This window comes from Myxine glutinosa, chromosome 8, assembly GCF_964187855.1.
Source record: "Myxine glutinosa chromosome 8, kmMyxGlut1.1, whole genome shotgun sequence".
Taxonomy (NCBI): domain Eukaryota; kingdom Metazoa; phylum Chordata; class Myxini; order Myxiniformes; family Myxinidae; genus Myxine; species Myxine glutinosa.
In genome coordinates, this window is record NC_136268.1 from 739587 (window position 1) to 762257 (window position 22671).

The 22671-nt window shown below is 48.1% G+C and overlaps 1 protein-coding gene across 2 annotated transcripts in view; it reads left to right on the forward strand.

Moving 5' to 3' along the window:
* The window catches only part of HRAS (HRas proto-oncogene, GTPase), a 51216-nt gene that overhangs the window by 24963 nt on the left and 3582 nt on the right, over positions 1-22671 (forward strand). For both annotated transcript variants that reach the window (XM_068124046.2, XM_068124048.2), the window contains 3 exons: positions 5630-5808; positions 19151-19310; positions 22348-22471. In XM_068124046.2, coding sequence (XP_067980147.1) covers positions 5630-5808; positions 19151-19310; positions 22348-22467 — 459 coding nt within the window. In that variant the 3' untranslated portion in view covers positions 22468-22471. The remainder of the gene's footprint in view (positions 1-5629; positions 5809-19150; positions 19311-22347; positions 22472-22671) is intronic.

Sequence of the window (22671 nt, forward strand, 5' to 3'; positions counted from 1 at the left end):
GCGCACCAAGTGGGCGGCGGCCACGCCCGAGGGGTAGGCGTGGCCTCAGGATATACACCGGGCGCGCAGCCCGGAGCACGCGAGTGCTACAATGACCTCTTTGGAATAAAGAACTATAAACTTACCGCGTTGTCCGCTTCCTCCTTGGTAGCAAGTCACGCGCGTAGCACCGCGTGCTTCAATGGTGACCTCCGACATTCGAGTCAGCCGTCGCTGACTACCCGAAACCGCCGCAACAATGGCTACCAACGCGGTCTCCATCAAGCTCCCCGAATTCTGGGAGTCACAAGCCGAAGTTTGGTTCCTGCAGGCGGAAGCCCAGTTCCGACTTCGAGGCATCACGGTGGACGAGACCATGTACTGCCACGTGGTCGCCGCCCTCGGGCCCGGCATGGCCACCCGCGTCGTATCGGTCCTAAGGGATCCACCTGCCGACGGCAAGTACGAGGCGGTCAAGCGTCTCCTCCTCGCCACGTTCGGCCTTACGGTGGACGCACGGGCCGATCGCCTCTTGGACCTCCCCGAGATCGGGGACATGCCACCGTCGGTCCGTATGGACCATATGCTGGCGCTCATGGGCGACGAAACCCCGAACGCTCTATTCCGGGCGTTGTTTCGACGCCAGCTGCCAGCACGAGTCCGCCTCGCTTTGGCTGGTTCCGCGTTAACGGAACCCCGTGCACTCGCTGCTGAGGCCGACAAATACTACGCGGCTTTGGACACGCAGGCGAGTCTTGGCGCGGTTGCCGATCCCGAGGCTCCCGAGGCTTTCCCCGATGCACCGCACCTCGTGTCCGCCGTCACGCCCCGCCCACCACCACCGCCGCCGCCGCGAAGAAAACCGCGGCCTCCGACGCCGCAGCTGCCCGCCTGGTGTTTCTTCCACTCCAAGTTCGGCCACGAGGCTCGGCAGTGTCGCCCGCCGTGCTCATTCGGCGGGTCGGGAAACGGGCGAGCCGGCGCTCGGTGGAAACGGTGAGCGTCGGCAATTCAAACAGCCTTCTGTATATAACGGACACCTTGTCCGGGCGCCGTTACCTGTGCGACACGGGGGCGCAGATGAGTGTCGTTCCTGCCGGTACGTCCGACAAGCACATTGCGGGCCGAGGTCCCGCGCTGCTTGCGGCCAATGGTACGTCTAAACGCACGTACGGAAAACGCTGTCTCTCCCTGCGGTTCGGAGGTCAGGTTTTCCGTTGGTCGTTCGTAACGGCCGACGTGCCCATGGCACTGCTCGGCACGGACTTCTTATGTGCTAATGGCTTACTGGTCGATGTAAAGCGCAGAAGGCTTGTCCAGGCCGAGACGTTCAGCTCGCTCACGTGTGCGCTGCCCGCCTCGTTGAGCAGCTCGCCTAGCGGCTTGCTGAGCGGTTCCGTTCCGGCCAGGTTCATCTGTACGCTTCCGGCAGCAGACGAATTCGCCCGCCTCCTCGCGGGTTTCCCGGCCCTCACGCGGCCCACCTTCTCGGCGGGGACCGTCAAGCACGGGGTGGAACATCACATCCCCACCGCCGGGCCACCGGTCTACGCCCGGGCACGCCGCCTCGAGCCGACGAAGCTCGCCGTAGCTAAAGCGGAGTTCGCTACGCTGGAGTGGCTCGGCATCGTGCGGCGCTCCGAGAGCGCGTGGGCGTCCCCGCTCCACATCGTGCCCAAGCCCGGCGGGGGATGGCGACCGTGCGGGGACTACCGGCGCCTCAACGACGCCACCACCCCCGACCGCTACCCCGTCCCCCACATCCAGGACTTCTACGCCCGGTTGGCGGGGATGTCCTTCTTTTCAAAGGTGGACCTCGTACGCGGCTACCATCAGGTCCCTGTCAGGCCGGAGGACATCCCGAAGACGGCTGTCATCACGCCATTCGGGCTTTTCGAATTTCTTCGGATGCCCTTCGGTCTGAAAAATGCGGCTCAGGCGTTCCAGCGCCTCATGGACAGCGTCTTGCGCGGCTTGGACATCCTCGTCACCTCCGCACGCTCTTCGAATGTCTGGGCCAGCACGGCCTGATCGTGAACCCCGCCAAGTGCCGGTTCGGCGTCGCCGAAATCGACTTTTTGGGGCAACGCGTCACCAGGCACGGGGCCGTCCCCCTACCGGCCAAGGTGGAGGCGGTGAAGGGGTTTCCGCACCCCCGCACGATCAGGGGGCTCCAGGAGTTCCTGGGCATGGTAAACTTTTACCATCGGTTCCTACCCCGCATCGCCCAGCTCCTGCGCCCCTTACACGAGGCCCTTCAAGGGAAGCCGGGCAACGGTGATGTTACCTGGACCGAGCAGATGGACGCGGCGTTCTCGGGGGCGAAGCTCGCCTTTGCCAACGACGCCACCATGCTCGCCCACCCGGCGCCCGATGCACCGATCGCCCTCACCACCGACGCCTCGGACTATGCGGTGGGCGCGGTGCATGAGCAATGGGTGCGTGGTGCTTGGCAACCGCTGGCGTTCTTCAGCCGGCAGCTTCGCCCACCCGAACGCCGGTACAGTACCTTCGACCGCGAGTTGCTCGGGCTCCACCTGGCGGTCAGGCACTTCCGCCATCTGCTCGAGGGCCGTGCGTTCACGGCCTTCGTCGACCACAAGCCGCTGGTTTTCGCGATGGGCAAGATCGCCGAGCCGTGGTCGGCCCGGCAACAGCGTCACCTTGCGGCCGTGCCCGAGTACATGACGGACATCCGACACGACGCGGGAAAGGACAACCCGGTGGCCGACTGCCTTTCCCGGGCCGTCGCCCACGCAGTCCACCTTGGCATCGACTATGCCCGGATGGCGGCGGACCAGGCCGCCGACCCCGGGGTCCAGGCCTTGCGGACCGCCGTCACGGGCCTCTGCGTCACCGAGGTGCCCTTCGACGGCACGGGCACGGCCCTCGTTTGCGACGTCTCCCTCGGGCGGCCTCGCCCCATCGTGCCCGCAGGCTGGCAGCGCCAGGTTTTTGACGCCATCCACGGCCTGTCCCACCCGGGCACGAAGGCCTCCCAGAGGTTGGTCGCCGACGAGTTTGTCTGGCATGGCCTCCGGAAGGCCGTCCGCGACTGGACCAGGACGTGCCTCGCGTGCCAGCGCGCGAAGGTGCACCGGCACACCCAGGCCCCCTTGGCCCCGTTTACGGTGCCGGAACGTCGGTTCGACCACGTGCACGTGGACCTGGTGGGACCTCTGCCCCCTCGCGGGGTTTCACCCATGTCCTTACCATGGTGGACCGCACCACCCGGTGGCCGGAGGCCGTGCCTTTGGCGGCGACGACGGCGGCAGACGTCGCGCAGGCGTTCATCGCCACCTGGGTCGCCCGGTTCGGCGCCCCCTCGGACATCTCGTCCGACCGCGGCCCCCAGTTCACCTCGGAGCTCTGGGCCGCAGTCGCGCGGGGGCTCGGGGTCCAGCTGCACCGAACCACGGCCTACCACCCCCAGGCCAACGGCCTGTGCGAGCGATTCCACCGCTCGTTGAAGGCCGCGCTCCGGGCCACCCTCCGCGACGGCGGCTGGGTCGACAGGCTCCCCTGGGTCCTGCTGGGCCTCCGGACGGCGCCCAAGGAGGACCTGCGTGCATCCGCGGCGGAGTTGGTCTTTGGACAACCGCTGCGGGTGCTGGGCGAGTTCCTCCCTGACCCCACGGCACCTTGGTCTGCGGCGCAGGAGTGTTCTGCGCTGCAGGAGACCGCCCGGAGGTTCGCCCTGGTGCCGACGGCGCACCACGGGCACCCTCCTACACACGTCGCCCCGGAGCTCCGCACCGCGGAGTACGTCTTCGTCCGGCACGACGCCCACCGGACACCACTGCGGCCCCCGTACGACGGGCCTTTCCGCGTGCTGGAGACCGGGGTGAAACATTTCACCCTGGACATCGGCGGCACTCCTGACCAGGTCTCCATAGACCGCCTCAAGCCGGCCCACCTCGACGTGGACCACCCACCGCCGGCGGCTCGGCCCCCTCGTTGGGGCCGCCCCCCTGCGGGCGGACCCCCGGCACCGCCCAGCACCGCAGGCACGCCGCCCCCCGGTCCGGGTACAGCCGGGGGCATCCCACATGGCATCCTTGCACCCCTGACGCCGCCGGTCACCAGAGGGCGCTTCGGCCGGGTCATCCGTTTGCCCCGCAAACTGGCCCTCCAGGTGCGCGGGAATTCTGGGGAGGCACGTGTGGCATACACGAAAGCGCACTGACGTGGTGACATCATTTCGCGCACCAAGTGGGCGGCGGCCACGCCCGAGGGGTAGGCGTGGCCTCAGGATATACACCGGGCGTGAAGCCCGGAGCGCGTGAGTGCTACAGTGACCTCTTTGGAATAAAGAACTATAAACTTACCACGTTGTCCGCTTCCTCCTTGGTAGCAAGTCACGCGCGTAGCACCGCGTGCTTCAATATCACCTTTAAAATGAGAGCTTTTAGATAATCCTATTTCATCCCACTTTCCTGTTCCTCTTTTCTTCCTGTGATTCATTCGGCTTTGTGCAGCTTGTTCATCTCTGTGTGTCCTTCTCCCCCTCGCGTGATTTCACTCTCATTATCACTTCTACTCTGCTGTTGGTGTTTTGCCTTCTATTCTGTTCTGGGTCTTCCATGGGTAGGTTGAGGTGGTTTGGACACGTGGAAATGATGGAGAGGGCAGCTGTGTGAAGTGGTGTATAAATATGAATGTAAATGGAAAGAGAGCTAGAGGCCGTCCAAGGAAAACATGGGATGAGTTGCTGAGAGATGATCTCAGAGTTAAAGGACTAACAAGAGGGGTAGCAACGGATTGTGCAGCCTGGAAAGCAAGCAGCCATTAGGTGAATCGCGGCTTACACATGCAAGCATGGAAAAGGCTGTAAAACGATGATGGTAACGAAAAGGTTCCACAAGTCCTGGAATAAATTTACAATTTTTCGGAGAGTTGATAAAGTTTTATAAAGCTCTTCAACTGTAATAAAAGGGGACGACACAAAGAAACTTGAAGTACAGAAGTCAGGGCCTGATGCTAACGTGCAGGTGATGAGCAGCATCCCTGAATCTGAGCAAAAAGGAAGGAACCCCTCGTTAGACCTTGCAGGTTCTCTGATGACTTGGCAAGAGATGTCTGGTTTTGCTCAAAATAAGAATACAGCAGTAGTTGTAATGTCTGCAATGTTGTTGAAACAGGAAGTGTCTTAGCCCAAATGCTCTTCTGCTGGATCTATAGGCCAGCTGCAAACCTAATGACGATATTGGTGTTTGGCTGACAGCAGTCAATGACTCGGCACCACGTGATCAGCAGGTGGTGGGATTGTAACATCTGTTTCAGCATTGCAGTAAGGTTTCAAACTTTAGAAATTTAAGATGATTTGGAACCAACAAATCGGCATCGGCATTTCTCAACAATCTGGAATGGAGGGTTTCATACCAATCGTTAATTTCTGATGTGTGGTTTTGAGCATCGAGTGACTGGTGTATTCAGGGTTTTAATGATTATGTGAAACTCCAAGCAAATACGGGAGACGATGCTTGTCCTCTGTGTTTAACCATCCAATGAGAACTTCTGTTTTTCTTATTAGTTTCCATATGAACAATAAATTGCAGAAGATGCTATTTTGGGAATGTTTCCTGGTGCTGTACAGCGGTTCTTCTTATTGAAACGTGTGTGCTTGGTTGCTGTGTCTGCCCCGTCGTAGGACTCGTATAGGAAGCAGGTGGTCATAGACAGCGAAACATGCCTGCTGGATATCCTGGACACAGCTGGTCAGGAAGAGTACAGTGCCATGCGCGACCAATACATGCGCACTGGCGAAGGCTTCCTTTGCGTCTTTGCCATTAACAACACCAAGTCTTTTGAGGATATTCACCAGTACAGGTGAATGGATGGATACCTTGAGGTTTTGAACTATAGCACTATCAATTCTGCTCGATTTATGTGAGCACTAGTAGGGGTACCCGGGGTTGCCCAGTGCTATTATCCTGTCGGCATTGTGAAGAAATGAAATTTTCTATATTGCACACCGCACCTTTCCAATGCCATCTCCAGTCGCTGCATGACGTCATCGCCGGGCACTGTTTGGGGCCCGGCAATGATGCGCGCTGAAAGGGAGTACTCGGTTTTCACTCCGGTTTCTTTCTTGTTACTTGCAAAATCAAAGATTTTTCAAGTATATTGGTCGGTTGTGTTTGTGACTCTGTTAGTTTGTCACCGGCCTACAGGTCACAATTTTCAACCGATATTCACCAAACTTCACCAAGTGGTAGAGTTGGTCAAATGCCAGAAGCCTATTGTTTTTGGGGTCAATAGGTCAAAAGGTCAACATAGGCCAAAGGTTACCAACTTTGCTAAATTTCTAAAATCCTCAATTTTCATCCGATTGACTTGAAATTTGAAGACCACTTGCATATCTGGTCATTGAATTCAACCACCAATAATTTTTGAGGTCAACATAGGCCAAATGGTCAACATAGGCCAAATTTCTAAAATCCTCAATTTTCATCCAATTGACTTGAAATTTGGAGAGGACTTGCACATCTGGTCACTGAATTCAACCACCAAGTATTCTTGAGGTCAACATAGGCCAAATGGTCAACATAGGCCAAATTTCTAAAATCCTCAAATTTCATCCAATTGACTTGAAATTTGAAAAGGACTTGCATATCTCGTCACTGAATTCAACCACAAATTATATTTTAGGTGAACATAGGCCAAAAGGTCAACATAGGCCAAATTTCTAAAATCCTCAATTTTCATCCAATTGACTTGAAATTTGAAGAGGACTTGCATATCTGGTCACTGAATTCAACCACCAAGTGTTCTTGAATTCAACTTAGGCCAAAAGGTCAACATAGGCCAAATTTCTAAAATCCTAAATTTTCATCCAATTGACTTGAAATTTGAAGACCACTTGCATATCTGGTCACTGAATTCAACCACCAAGTATTTTTGAGGTCAACATAGGCCAAATGGTCAACATAGGCCAAATTTCTAAAATCCTCAATTTTCATCCAATTGACTTGAAATTTGAAGAGGACTTGCATATCTGGTCACTGACTTCAACCACCAAGTGTTCTTGAGGTCAACATAGGCCAAAAGGTCAACATGGGCCAAATTTCTAAAATCGTCACTTTTCATCCTGTTGACCCGAGCTTTGATCAAGATTGTAAATTTAAATCTTCATGAAATGGCCAATTTGCTGTATCAATGGTAAACTTTTGGGGGAGGGCGTATTTTGCAAGTATCGTGCTACGCATGACGTTTTCTTGTTACTTGCAAAATCGAAGATTTTTCAAGTATATTGGTCGGTGCGTTTGTCGTTTGTCTGTTTGTCCGTTTGTCAACGGCCTACAGGTCACAATTCTAAACCGATCGTCACGAAACTTCACCAAGTTGTAGAGGTAGTCACAATTGAGAAGCCTATTGATTTCGAGGTCAAAGGTCACCTGGAGGTCAAATTTCTAAAATCACCATTTTAAATCCCATTTACTTGCAAATTGAACAGCATTTGCACATTGTCACTAAATTGGAAAAACAACTATTTTTGAGGCCAAAAGGTCAAAGGTCAACTCAAGGTGAATCTTCTAAAATCATCAATTTTCATTTGAAAAATCGTCACTTTTCATCCGATGAAATCCGAGCTTTGATCGAGATCGTCAATTTAAATCTGGATGAAATGGACAATTTGATGGATCAATGGCATACTTTTGAATGGGGGGGGGGGGGGGGGAGGAGTGAGGGGTGGATTTTGCAATTATCGTGCTCTGCATGACGTCTTCTTCTTTGTTTGTTTGTTTGTTTTCTTGGTTGGCCGGGTGATATCTCAGCCATCCTTTGAGCTAGTAAGCTGAAATTTCGGCACAATAGGAAACAAGTGCTTTGGCAAAAACTCTATTTTTTGTTTTGTGATCAATTAATTGATTAGTTATTTATTACCTATTAATTAAGGACTTATTTATTTCCTTTCTCTTCTGGGCATTATCTCAGGCACCTTTTGAGCTAGGAAGCTGATGTTTGGACATGACAATATGAATGATCGTTTTAAGGCCATTTTCCCCGCTGGAGCAGGGGTTAGCCTTGCGGGCTCCACGCTCCATGACAATCATTGTTCCCTGTTTGAGGCAATGTTTTTATGGCCGGATGCCCTTCCTTACGCCAACCCTTGGTCGCCTCTTATGATGTGCAGGGATACGGTGTACCTATTCTAAATCGGGGTACACACCGTGATCATTCATCCCAGCAAGCTGGTACTCAATTTGCCGACCTCGGAAGGATGACAGGCTGAGTCAACCCCCCTGGCGTTAATTCAGCGATCGATCGGGATTCGAACCCAGGATCCTAGGATCCAAAGCCGGCACCCTAACCGCTAAGCCAACACCAGGCTTTGGGATACGACAATTGGACACGACAATGACCAAGTGATTTGGCTATAAAGGCTATTTTTGATATTTCAATCCTGATAAATCTCACACTCTTACGATGTCTCTCCGAAAAGACCGACTGGAAAACCCTCCCATCCACTTTCTGAATAATCCTCTCCAAGAAGTTCTGTCACTCAAGCTTTTGGGTCTCACTATTTGCCATGATCTTTCCTGGGAAAACCACATTTCAAATCTGGCCTCCAAAGCCAGTCGCCGACTGGGCATCCTCCGTCGTGTGAAGTCCTTCCTTGACACACCTGAGCTCCTCACCACATACAAGGCTTTCATCCGCAGCTCTATGGAATACTGCTCTCCCCTCTGGTCTGGTGCTCCTGCCTCACACCTAGCCCGTCTTCACGCTGTTGAAACCAAAGCGTTCAGAATCATTGGAATCTCCCGCGATGAAGCTAACTCCAAGGGCCTTTCACTCACTCACCGCAGGCAGGTTGGTGGTCTTTCCGTCTTCTACCGACTCCTCTCTGGCCTTGCCCCCCCAGCCCTCTCTGGGCTCTGTCCCCCAAATATTCCTACAGGTCGCACAAGATCTGCCTGCAACCCTCTTATGGTTAAACTGCCAAAATCAAGACTTTCTGCTCACCTTCACTCCTTCATTCCTCTTTTCTCCCGCCTCTGGAACAAACTCCCTCACTCTCTTCAATCCCACTCTACCCTCCAGGTCTTTAAAACAGCTGTTCACCACCATCTCTTATCCTCCCCCATCCAAAACCTTGATCTTTTCTACCCCCGCTAATTTCGGTCCCCATGTGTTTTATACCTCTTCCCGCCCCCCCCCCCCTCCCCTTCCCACGCCTCCTGCCCCCAAGCCCTCTCCCTCCCACACTTCTCCCTGCTCTCAAATGTTGTGGTTGTGTGCTTCCCCTTCTCTCCCCATCTTGGCTTCCGCTCCCTCTTTTGTATATTTTGTTTGTCTGGTTGATTTGTTTGTGAAATAAATGTTAGCTCTTTCACGAGCCTCGATTCAGTATACAAAACAAAAAAAAAAAAAAAAAATTGATTATTCAATTAATCGATTAATTATGTAATTATTTAATTAATGACTTGAGTAATAAAAAAATAAAAATTAGGTTACAGATTTGGATGAAACAGTGGTGGTTTAGGTATTCTATTAGGCAATTGATTAATTATTTAATTAAAGGTTTATTTTTTTATTTTTTTTCATAATCATTTATTTATTTTCTTTCTCATCTGGGCAATATCTCAGGCACCTTTTGAGCTAGGAAGCTGATATTTGGACACGACAGTGACCAAGTGATGTGGCTATAAAGGATATTTTTGATTCATTGATTAATCAGTTAATCGATTAATTATTTATTGATTAATTAATTATTTAATTTTTCCCCGATTAATGCCTTATTTAATTAATTTTCAAAAAGTTACAGCTTTGGATGAAGCACTGGTGGTTTAGGTATGCTATTTGTATTAGCCAATTTATTAAGAAAATATTTTATGATCATTATTTATTTATTTTAATTATGCAATTAATCAATTATTGTACACCTCTCCCTCCCAATACAGTCTCTATGAGCTGCATGGTGGTATCGCCGGGCACCATAGGCGCCCTGGCAATGCCGCGCTGGAGGATATTTATTTATTTGGCATGGGGGCGGTGTACTTTGAATGCATGTACTTGTTTGTTATTTTTCCACTTTTTTGTGGGGTTGTAAAACAAAAGCTTTGGCACTATACAGCGATTTAAAAATAATAATAATAATAAATAAATAAATAATCCAGGTTTTTTTTCTTTTTGTCTTTTTTGGTTTAAAAACACTCCCCTGACACTCACTGATGAACCTCTGAAAGTTTGCCAAAGATCCATTCAGCCATCTGAGAAAAAATGGTGATACAGACAGACAACTCTCTTATTGGATAGACTTTTTAAGATATTCACAAAATTGCAAATTTATTTAACTCTGTCTCTACTGTATGTACATAACATGCAGATGGCCCAAACTCAAAATGAAATTGCTGAAAATATAAAAAATACATCTCTAAGTTATGTTCGAACAGACAAGTAGGGGGCGCTTCAAACGCACAATCAGACTTGTGTTCTTGTAGCTTTGCCATCGGAGGACGTGAAGAACGCAGCCAGGACTCCCTGCCCAGAGTTTTGCACTCACGCTTTCATCATTTTTCATTCACCCCCATTCTCCCCTTGTGAGTTGTTATTGCTGTTTGAAATATTTGTGAGAAATGAGAGATGTAAGGTGCACGGGCAAAGACCATTATGGGTCCATCTTACTTAAGGTTTTTAGCCACAATCATGGCATTCAAGAATCGCAGTTATTTCGGTCAATCGGGAAATACCCACATCCAAGCCTGCCAACCTACAGTGGGTAATGTTAATTACACAGCTGAGGTAAGCAGTTATTAATTCGTTAATGGTACCAGCACAGAGTGGCCGACTCATTTTGAATGACACAGATCTTTCAAGTCCACATTCTAAATGCAAACAAAGACCGCTGACTTTACATCCCCACGTAAAAAAGAGTACTTGTGCTCTGCTCCAAGATGCAGCATCTCCAGCTGGGATTTAAACAGAGACTTTTATTTATGTTAAATTTAAAAAAACATTGAGTCAGACCCCACCGTTGATCAAATCCAAATTGAAGCTCTTACAGCAGCTGAACTACATCCTGCCTTCTTTCTTTCATTTTGTACGTACATCGATTGAGATGTCAATTGCAAGATAATTTTCGGAGCGGAAAAGAAGAAGATGTACCAATTGATTGATTGTTATTATCTCGTGCAGATTCTTGACCTGCATGTGTGTTTAAGTGCCGCTCTTTTCATCGTTAAACAGCAGAGGCACCCATGCTTCATGATGGGCGTCATTAGTGTTTGGACATGATTCTTGCCATAACCATTTTGATATTGAACTCTTCGGACGAGCCCCACGATTCATTCTTTGGTATGGCAGTTTGATATCCAAGACACGTTTGGGTTTGGGAAACGAGACATTTATTCCTATAAATCCTTAGTAAGTTTGGCGATACATTTTACGCAATTCAAACGACCTTTACAAGTCTCAGTTTCCTTGCATCCACTTTTTATTTTCTTTAAAAAGAGGAATTCTATCGTCTATCATGATTCCAAAAAAATATTGCTTTTCATCCACAATGGACCATTAAAAGTTTGTGTCTTTCATTCAGTGAAAGTGTGAAACACAAACAAACCGATTGTTAAAATGACCATCAAGTATCAAAAGCATCGGCGTTATGGTTCTTCCATTTACACAGTACATATAGGCCTTAGGCTTCATGCCTCATCTTCAGGCCGCTTCGGACAAATTAGTCCAGGTTTCTTAATACAGTATTATCGTTTTTGTAATAATAATAATAATAATGATAATAATAATAATAATGTTATGTCTGGGGGTAAAGCAATATCTAGAGCCAGGTAGATCTGTGTAGGTAGGTATTCGACTGTCGCGATAGGGAATCTACCTTGTAATTTCTGTTAGGCGGTTTTCGGTTAAGACGTATACCTGTGGACATACCAGGATGTTCGAGTGTTAGATAGAGTAGGGATTTAAAGGTAACGCCCCTGTGTGTCAAACCTGGTCATCAAACCTTTGTCCCTTATGGCAATGCACACCTGTAGACACTTAGTTAGGTCCCTAGCGCAACATTAAATAATTCCCTTCCCTGACAAGGACTTCGGAAGAGAACGGGCAAAAGGAAACCGGGTCAGGACACCGCCGATGATGGCCGCCGCCAGTTACACCTCCGACAGGCCTAGCCACATCGAGTGCCATGCGCTATGACCACGCTACAGAGAACGAGTGATGGGCAGCGCGGTAGGCGCGGACCTCCAGCCAACGAGCACGAGAGGCGCGACGCTGGAAGGTCCGGTGGAAGGTGCTGATTGGGTGGCGCGCCAAGGCTGACGTCACCGCGGCAAGGTTGTAAAAAGGACGCGCTTGGCTCGGAGGGAGAGCGAACTTGGGCTTGGCTTTGAGCGGTGCTCGGCACTTGGACTTGGCTCATAGCGTGCAGTCGCACTTGCGCCCTCTCCCCTTTTTGCCGTTCTTCTTGGTTCTGAGTTCGTGCTCGTGTTGGAGATCGACCTCGTGTGGAGCTCGCTGGCCTGCGTTGGACGCGTGGTGCTTTTGGTGCATTGGACGCGTGGTGCTTGGTGCACGGACCTCGTGAGCGGCAAGAGGCTTGGAGCGGGGCCTGGTGGCACGCGAGCGGGGCCGAGCGGGGCCGTGTTACACTGCAAGAATACGGACAGATAAGACTGCACACTACATTGCATTTACATTACATAACGAACGTTTTTCTTTTGGTTATTCATCTTCCTGTGTGGCGTATTTGAAGTCTGGTGTGTGGGATCCAAATTTAGGACTTTGATTTCGTATCGTGCTTTCCTGTCCCTACCTTCCATTACAGTAAACCATTGTATTATTTTCCATTCCCCACAAATCTTGTGTCCGGTTGAGTTCGTTCGCCTTCCACATTTATGCGCTCCCGCTTCTTCCTCTTCACTTCTTCCTCTCCACGTTTCATAGCAAAATCCGCGTTTGGTCGTCGCCTCCATTAAAGCTGTTCTGGTCTTCCACGGTCCCTAGTGTTAACCGGAGGGATTCGCACGACAATAATAATAATAATATTGTCATCATAACACTGCAATCCCTTTTCCGTGACTGCAAAGTTACTGGATTGAAGCGGTGTATGGTTGGTTCATTGTTGACTCGAAACATATTGAACTAGAACACCACTCAGTAGAGCGCATACTCCCGCCGTGGGTCAAGTTGGAATAGTATGATTTCACAAAAGTTTGAGGGAGTAGTTCAGTGACAACACAAGGCAAGACAATTTTTTTTTTTTTTTTTTTTTTTTTTTTTTTTTTGGATACAAAGTCAAGGCTTGTGTAAGAGCTAACACATTAAACACAAAAAACATTAAACACAAATAAATAAAAAAGTAAAGAAATAAAGAAGTGGAAATAAAGGGAGCAGGAGACAAGAGCAGGAGAGAGAGGGAAGCACAACAACAGTGGAGAAAAGGGACATTGGGAGATCTGTGGGAGAGAGAGGGCTTGTAGGAGGAGGTGTGGGAAAGGGGGTGGGGGGTGGGAGAGGTAAAAAAAAAACCACATGGACACAGCTAGGACTTCCAGGAAAGACGTCGGTATTTCAGAAAAGTGGATCTGGGGTGAATTGATGGGGGTAGAAAAGATCAAGGTTTTGGATGGGGGAAGGGAAGAGATGGTGGTGAACAGCTGTTTTGAAGACCTGGAGGGAGGAGTGGGATTGAAGAGAGTGTGGGAGTTTGTTCCAGAGGTGGGAGAAAAGAGGAATGAAAGAGTGAAGGTGAGCAGAGAGTCTTGATTTTGGTAGTTCCGCCAGAAAAGGGTTGCTGGCAGATCTTGTGTGTCCTGCAGGAATATTAGGGGGGACAGAGCACAGATCTTTTCTACCCCCGTTAGATTCAGGGGGAGCTAGGCCGGAGAGGAGTCAGTAGAAGACAGAAAGACCACCAACCTGTCTGCAGTGAGCGAGTGAAAGGTCCTCAGAATCAGCTTCATCACAGGAGATTCCAATGATTCTAAAAGCTTTTGATTCTACAGCGTGACGCTGAGCTAGGTGTGAGCCAGGACGACCAGCCCAGAGGGGAATGCAGTACTCCATTAAGCTGCGGATGAAAGCTTTGGATGTGGTGAGAAGCTCAGTAGTGCCAAGAAAGGACTTCGCACAACAGAGGATGCCCAGTCGGCGACTGGCTTTGGAGGCCAGCTTGGAAATGTGGTTTTCCAAGGAAAGATCATGGCAGATAATGAGACCCATGGCAGATGATGAGAGTGACAGAACTTACTCGAGAGGTTTTGTTAAGAAAGTAGATGGGAGGGTTTTCCAGAAAGTCTTTTCAGAGAGACATAGTGAGTGTGTGAGATTTGTCAGGATTGAAAGACATGTTCTACTTGTTTGACCAGTTTGTGATTTTGTCCAGGTCTGCAGGGAGTGAAGTAGCTGCAGGCTACCGATCTGAGGGTTGAGATGTAGAATGGCAGAGAGTGGAGTCATCAGCAAAGAGATGGAGAGGATTCTCCAGAGTCGGAGAGATCATTAATGATGACCAGAAAAAGCACAAGGCCCAGAACACTGCCTTGAGGAACGCTGGCCTGGGCAGGAAGACAAGATGAGAGAATTCTATTTAGAGCCACACATTGATTATGACAGGAGAGTAACTCGCCAGCCAAGCATGGAGATTTCCATGGATACCATGAGGAGTTTGGAGAGTAGGGCAGGATGCCAGACTATCAAGGTCACAATATATGTTTAGGGAGATGGCTCTGACTTCCTGTTTAGCATTGAGGACTTCCATCCATTGTTGAGACAGCAGAAGCAGCATGTCCAGAGTAGAATGACCTGGTCTGAAACCTAATTGATGATCATAGATCAAGCCATTGGAGAAGAGGAAGGATATAACATCAGAAGCAATGATGGATTCCAAGACCTTGCTGATGATTGGTCGCAGGCTGATTGGTCTGTAGTTGCAAGGATCTGTTTTTGCACCTTTTTTGTGTAAAGTCGTAATGTTGGCTGATTTCCAAGCTGATGGCAGATGACCTTGAGCAAAAAAGAGGGTGAAGAGAACAGAGAGAGAGTGTGATAGAGTGGCAGAGCAGGATTTACTAGTACCCATGGGCTGATGCTGTCTGGTTCAGTTGCAGAATCAGAGTCGAGGTTTGACAGAAACTTCTCTGCCTTGTCAGGAGAGAAGGACACAGAGTCCAGGAGCAGCTGGGTTCGACTGGTAAGGTGGGTACAGAGCAAGATGGGTTTGGGACACAAGATTTTGAGGCAAACACAGAGTTTAGGCATTCAGCTTTTTCACGTGCGGTGTCAGCTGTGCAGCCGTTTGCGGTAAGGGAGGGGATGCAAGGGGAACAAACACCAGAAACATATTTGACTAGATGCCACCAGGATTTGGAGGAGGGAGACAGGTTTGAGTTCAGTCTTGAGAGTAGAGAGATATTGTTTCCTGGCACTCCTGGGGGTAAACACACACTTGTTCCGAGCTTTGTGAAAGGAACTGAGATTACCTTCAGGTGGATTTGCCTTCCAGGTGGCGAAGGCAAATTGGGTCAGGACAAATACCTCACCACAATATTCAGTGTACCATGGACATGAGGAAGGGTATGATAACTGAAGATGAGATGGGGTAAAACTGTGCATGAGAGAGAGCTAATTTCTTTGGAAGAATTCGCAGGATGAGTTGATGTCAGAGGCAGTAGAGATGGTAGACCAGTCCAGATGTTTGAGGGCTGCTTGAAGATCATGCCAGTCGGTCTGAATGAAATGCCAGGCTCGTGGGTTCTGAGGAGGCTCCCTGAGATTTACCAGAGAGATGTCAACTTTAACAAGCAAATTATCAGATGAACCGATTGGAGCAGAAGAAGAACAGCTGACATTTTCAGGGAAGTTAGTCATAACCAAGTCGAGAAGAGATGATGCTCCTTTGACTGAGAACCGGGTCGGGAAATTGACAGATTGTGTTAGTTCCAATTAATCGCAGAATGCCTTTGCAGATGCGCCATAGCTGGTGCAAGAAGTACCCACACCCATCCAGCTGGCATGATGACAGTTGAAATCGCCACAAATGAGGCAGAGAGAGTTGGGATGAGCGGATAGAAGTTGGTCCATGTTGTGGAACAGTGAGGTGTAAATGAAGTCATTAGTGTATGGTGGGTACAACACATATATAAAGAAAAGGTGGGAGCGGAGGGGGAAGCCGTAGCCAGAGGTACTCGTGGGGTTTGGGAGGTGGAAGAGCAGTACATGGAGAGCGAGGAAGAGTTTTTGATAAAGAAAGCAACTCCGCCACCAGGACGAGGCTCAGGTCTATCATACCGGAGGAGGGAGTAGCCAGGGAGGAATACCAAGGAGTCAGAGACGTCTTGAAGGAGGAAGGTTTATGTTAAGCAGATTAAGTCTGGTTTGTGAGAAGCAACCTGTATAGAGAGATCGGAAACAGGAGAGGGGAGGGGTAGGGTAAAATTAGGCAGAGGAGGAGGTAGGAAGAGCAGTTGACAGTGTGTCGGAGATTGTAGAAGAGCAAGGAGAGAGCGCAGGATGAGGAGGACAAAAGGCTAGTTGGTAACGGGGTGAGGCAGAGTGAGGAGAATTATGAGGGGGTGGGGGGGCAGAAGGGAGTAGAAGATTGGAGGAGATGGAGGAAATTGAAAGAGATGGGAGGAGCGAAGGGGGAGATTTGAAGGGGAGAGGTGAGGGGGGAGAATTGGGAGTTTTGAAAGTTTTGATCAATTAATGAAAATCAAACATTTGTTACAAACTGGGCTTCTTGAGATTTTCAAGTCAAATAGTCTGGGTATTCAAAGAAATGAGGGTGGGGAGTCTAATGGGGATTATGAAATGCAGAACAGGTTCAGGAGGAACAGAAGAATAGGAGATTAACAAGCCAGGTGGTGAGGGAGGTGTATAAGCACTTTGTTCGGACGGGGGGAAGGGCGTCTTTTTATTTTCTTTATTAATATTGTTTTATTTTTTTGAAGGTTAGATGAAAACAGATTTGAGTAAAAAAAAAAAAGGAGAAAGGTTGAAAGATCGTGAAGGGGTATGAAGGAAGGTATGGTGAATTACTTCATGAACAGGATGGGGAAAAATGCGGAATCGGCTGGGAAATATGGAGACACGGAGGAAAGACAATGGGAGGGGCGACACATGGTCACAGGTGGGGGAGGTGAGAAGGAAATTGTTGTTTTTTGTATTTAAGACATTAAACAAAGGGTAAGAGTTCGGAGGAAGTAAGGGGTAAGAATAAGAGGTAGTACAGAGAAAGGACGCTCGTGGACAAACTACGACTAATGAGGGAAGAGGATTGCGGTTCAGGCCACAAAAAACACATTACGAAAAATCCGACGAATACAAAATACAAAAATGGACGAACTTTAAAACAAAATCGAAATAGAAGCACACACACAGTAAACACATACACAGCTAAATAAGCAGTAGAATTTCAACAAAAACGATCAGGAGAAACTCATCTTTGATGATAGCACAGCAGCCACAGGATATACAAGTTACAACCGAACCCAAGGAACCGGAAAATGACAGACAGATATGAATGAATATATAGATACAAGACAGACACTGCACAGATATGAATGAATGAATATATAGAAGATAATGTTTAAAAAAAAACAAGGCAACTTCACTTACATTTTCGGATTCAGCGTTCAATTCCATATAAGTGAGTGTATTTTGAGGCATGTGTGACTTCAAATAAAATTGTAAGCCAGGAAAACGTTCGTTTCATTCCTTAGGGATACAACATGTAAAACTGGCCCAAACGTCAAAACAAAACTCGCTCATTTTAAGTCGTGCAAGCTAATGCGACCACTCATTCTTCTGGGAAGAATCCCGTGCATATGCTGGTCACACCTATAAGTCACCTAAGTCTTTATAAGTTCATCAAATACTGACACCGCGATTGACATTTGCTGAGGTAAATCAAATGTTGATATCTCTTCTGAGGTAAAAACAAAACAAAAACAAAAAACAGTTTTAAAGCATTATACGTATCAAACGATACATTTTATGAAACGGGGAAACATAATACACACTTTGGTGGTTTTAAAATGACAGAGTATGTCTTTATTAGAAAAAAAAAAATGAACATTGAAGCCGACGCTGCTAAAAAAAATACACCGCTCTAACGCATAACCACGAGTTTAAACTACATTTACAACAAATATGAAAACGATTTTCATATCACAATGTTAAATATAGAATATATAGAAGATAATGTAAAAAAAAATGAGCCCTATCTTCCAAAGGTAAACAATCCTTCAAAAAATTCCTGGATCCGGAATAATATCCTGAGCTTCACCAAAAACGAATCAATTCTTCCTTATCCCAAGGGCAATCATCCCAAAAACTTTCATCCAAATCCGTTCAGAACTTTTCCAGATATCTTGTTCACAAACACACACACACACACACACACACGGACAGACACGATCGAATGCATTACTCCCTAGCGGGAGTAATAAACCAGTGTCTCAATGTAATCTCTTTGTTTCCATGGTGACAGACAGATTAGAGACTTAGAGTACTTCAAAATAATTTAATACTTACATTATTTGCGAAATAGTATCTCCACCCAGGTCATACTATCATCTTCAACGAAAATATTAAACAGGACCGGCTACGCCGCTGTTAGACTTTCGGTCTTGTTCTTAAGTTGACTACGTGGATCCAAGTTTAGACAACTTGTTATCTCCGCCACTGAAGGTGTACGGAAGTTGTGTTTTCATCCCTGTTTGTCTGTGAACAGGATATCTCAAAAATTATGAACGGATTCAGACTAAACTTGATGGACAGGTTGTGTGGGTGATAAGATTTTGTTGAATCTTATGATTTGATTAGATTTTGTTGAAGATCCGGTTCCGAATACTATATTTTAAGTGATTCTTCACAATTGAGAGATGGGGCCAAAAACTATACATAGCAAGATATTGCAAAACATTATCAACGGATTATGACAAAACTTGGTGGATGAGTTGGGTAAGTGACGAGCACAAGCGATTAGATTTTGGTACAAGTCCGGATCCAGATCTGGCCTATCGGTGGATACAAAATGTAAACTGTTCAGCCTGGAGGTACGTGCTCTAGTCTAATGAGTGCCGTTCGAATTCTTATTGGCACACGTTGGTTGTAATTTCTATGTTTTCCCCTTTTAAAATTGGTATATTGTGAGTTTTTAACATTTCTTAGCTGTCAATGTGTGCACCTGTGTGTATGTTTTGCACAGGGAGCAAATAAAGCGTGTGAAGGACTCCGATGATGTACCAATGGTACTAGTTGGGAACAAGTGTGATCTCCCAGCACGCACCGTGGATAGCAGGCAAGCGCAGGACCTAGCACGCTCGTACAACATCCCGTATGTTGAGACGTCTGCAAAGACCCGTCAGGTATGACTGACTCTGCCATGACCGATCAACCAATTTATTTGAATGTCTGTCCTTTTACATCGTGCTTCCAGATAAATGTGCCCGTCCACACTTGTTTGTATTTATTTATCCCTCTCCTTGTGTTTGTGGATGACTTATTTGAAACATACAGTTGAATCACCAATTCAAAGCCTATGTTGATCTCTGCAAAGCGTTCGGCTCCATCTCTGACTTATTTCCAGTTGTTACTGGAGTTCGGCAGGGGTGTGTACTGGCTCCCACACTCTTCAGCGCTTGTATGGACTGGATTCTGGGGAGGATGTTGGAGAGGTCAGACTGCGGTGCATCGTTTGGGAGGGTCAAGATCTCTGACCTTGATTTCGCAGATGATGCAGTCATCTTTGCGGAGACACTGGATATTCTTACGGGGGTCCTCCAGGCGCTGAATGAGGAGGTGGAGCCACTGTGATTACGGATTTCCTGGGTCAATACCAAGATCCAGGCTTTCATTGACATCTTGGATGCTGCTGTCTTGTCTGTGTTTGTTTGTGGTGAAGATGTTGAGGTCACGAAGAGATCCAGTATGGTCCATGAGCGTGAGCTGCGGCTGTAAGGACATATGGCTCGTTTTCCGGATGCTGATACAGCTCACAAGATACTCTAGGCAAGGGAGCCTTGTGAGTGGAGGAGGCCAACGGGAAGACCGCGTGCCTCGTGGTTGCAGCAGGTTGATCGGTATCTCAAGGAGATAGGGATGGGCTAGGCATTAGCCTGGGGGATGGCCAGACGGGGGCCCCTGGAGCACCGCCGGAAAGTGGATGTGGCGACGTGCTGCTCCGCGCATGCTCCCATATTTGACCTTACTTGACGTGACCAATTCAAATGGATACATTCTGGTGTTGAGCCTTATTGAAAACTAATCACCAACGTGCTCTTTCGCTGCCTTAGCCAATAAAGCATGGCCATCCAGGCTTTGCACTCGAGTTGTAATTGCTTTCGTAAAAGTGAGAACCCGCCCTGGTCACATTCACCAACCTTCTTAAATAATGCTTCTGGCTGTACAGTAAAATGCCACACCACTCTATTGTAGGTCAACCACTCAAGCCTTCTTTACTTATTTACTTTATTCCTTAAGCATATTCCACAAGACGATTGTAAGTCGTAAGTATCTCAAGGAGATAGGGATGGGCCAGGCATGTTTTCTTTTGAAGATCTGCCCTGTGGAGATGCCTTTTTATGGAAACAGTCGAGACTTATGGAGGTGAGGGAATACAGAACGGACTAGGATGTAACAAAAAAAACAGTAGAAAGGGGGGGGGGGGGCACAAACAGCAGGATTGAGTTCCAGATTAGAGGGAGACTTAGAGAAATAAGGGACATTGAGACTAATTTAAGTAAGGAGGGGTACTTGGGATGAGCAAGATCGATACAGCCATAAGCAATCAATCACAGAAGTGTAAGGAAAAACTGGATACCCAGAAAGAGGTGGGCTTGGAGAAGGATTATCATTTTGTATGCAGCCTATGGCTGCTGGTTGCATCATTGCTGGGAGTGTGGCTGTGCCGCTGATGCAGTACCCCCTGTTTCTAGGAAGCTGGTACTCATTTTGCCGAACCTCCGAAAAATACCAGGCTGAGTGAACCCACCTCGTGTTATTTAACGGCACCTCAGGGGCTCAAACTGAAGATTCTAAGACACCAAGATCATAAGCCAACCACCTTAACCATTAAACCAACACCAGGCGTTAATGGAAGTAGAAAAATAATTGTTGTGGTTGGGGCATGACTTGATATAGTGGTAAACAGCTGTCTTGAAGCCCTAGAGGGAACAATGAAATTGAAGAGACCGAGGAAGTTGATACAGGTGAGAAAAAATGAGGAACCAATGAGTAGAGGTGAGCATTGAGACTGCATTTTTGGAGATTCACCAGAAGGGGGTTACTGGCGGACCGCGTGCGCCCTGCAGAAACCTGGGAGGGAAAGAGCACGAAAAAGTCAGAGGGTGCAAGACAAGAAAGGAAGCGGTAGAAGACAGAGACCACCGACCTGTAGTGAGATGTGAAAGCGATAATAGGCTCAGAGACTCAGTTTACTTGTGGGATGTTCCAATGATCTTGAAGGCCTTAGTTTTCATGGTGACACGCCAAGCGAGGTGTGAGGCAGGGGAGAGCAGCATGTACAAGATATTGTAGATAGCTAAAACTTTGCCAAGGAAAGTCTTTGCACGATGGAGGATATCTTTGGACGCAACCTTAGATATGTGGTTTGCCCAAGAAAGAACATGGTTGATGGTGAGGCCCAAAAGCTTGAGTGACTGAACTTCTTCAAGAGGATTGTTAGGGAAGCAGATGGTAGGGTTTGCCAGACGGTCCTTAGTGAGAGAGGGATAGATAGATTGATAAGATAGATATGTTAGGATTGAAAGACATATTCCAAATGTTTGACCATCTTTTGATTTTGTCAAGGTCTAAAGGGGGAAGAGGATACAGCCTTCCTGGCTGAGGATGTCACAGCAGTGGGTGGAGTCGTCAGTAAATCGATAAAGGGGATTTGCCAGAGGGTCAGAGATCATTGATGAAGATCAGGAATAGGACTGGACCCAGAACACTGCCTTGGGGTACTGCGGCCTTGACCGGGAGATGAGATGAGAGGATACACATTGGCTACGAGAGTTGAGGAAGTCAGTAAACCATGTGTGGAGTTTTATTTTTTTTTGGATGTTTAGTCGAGGCTCGTATTTGAGTTAAAACCTTGGATGCCATAGGCAGACAGTTTGGAGAGCAAGGTGGGATGCCAGGGTGTATCAAAGGCACAGGAAATGTCCAAAGAGATGGCCCTGATCTTGTGTCTGACATTGAGGGCCTCCATTCATTGTTGGGTGAGTAGAAGCAGCATGTCCAAGGTGGAGTGATAGTCCATTTAAAAGGTTCTTCATAAGCCTTTACAGGTGGGTGATGAAGCTGTTGTTTTTCAGAAATTAATTCTGTTCACACGCTGACCGACATTAGCATGAAATATTGTTTAAGGGTTACCATGAAGCTCCGTGGTGTGTGCGACAGGGTGTGGAGGACGCATTTTACACGTTGGTGCGAGAGATCCGGGACCACAAAGCCCGAAAGCTGCACAACATGGAGGACAACGGTGGTGGCTGTAACATGTGCAGCTGTGTAATTTCTTGACCTGGTGAGCAAAACGCGTTGGAAAATATCTTCAGTTCCATTGAATGCACAATATTTGTCTTGTTGGTTTTGTTTCCCCCCTTGTGGCCTGGCCAGTGTCATTTTTCAATCAAGTAGCACAGCCCTTCGCGAGGTCTGGCACTGAGCAGGTGTTGAAAGCGAGTGTCCAATATTATAGCCACTGCGATCACCTCGGCTTGAAAT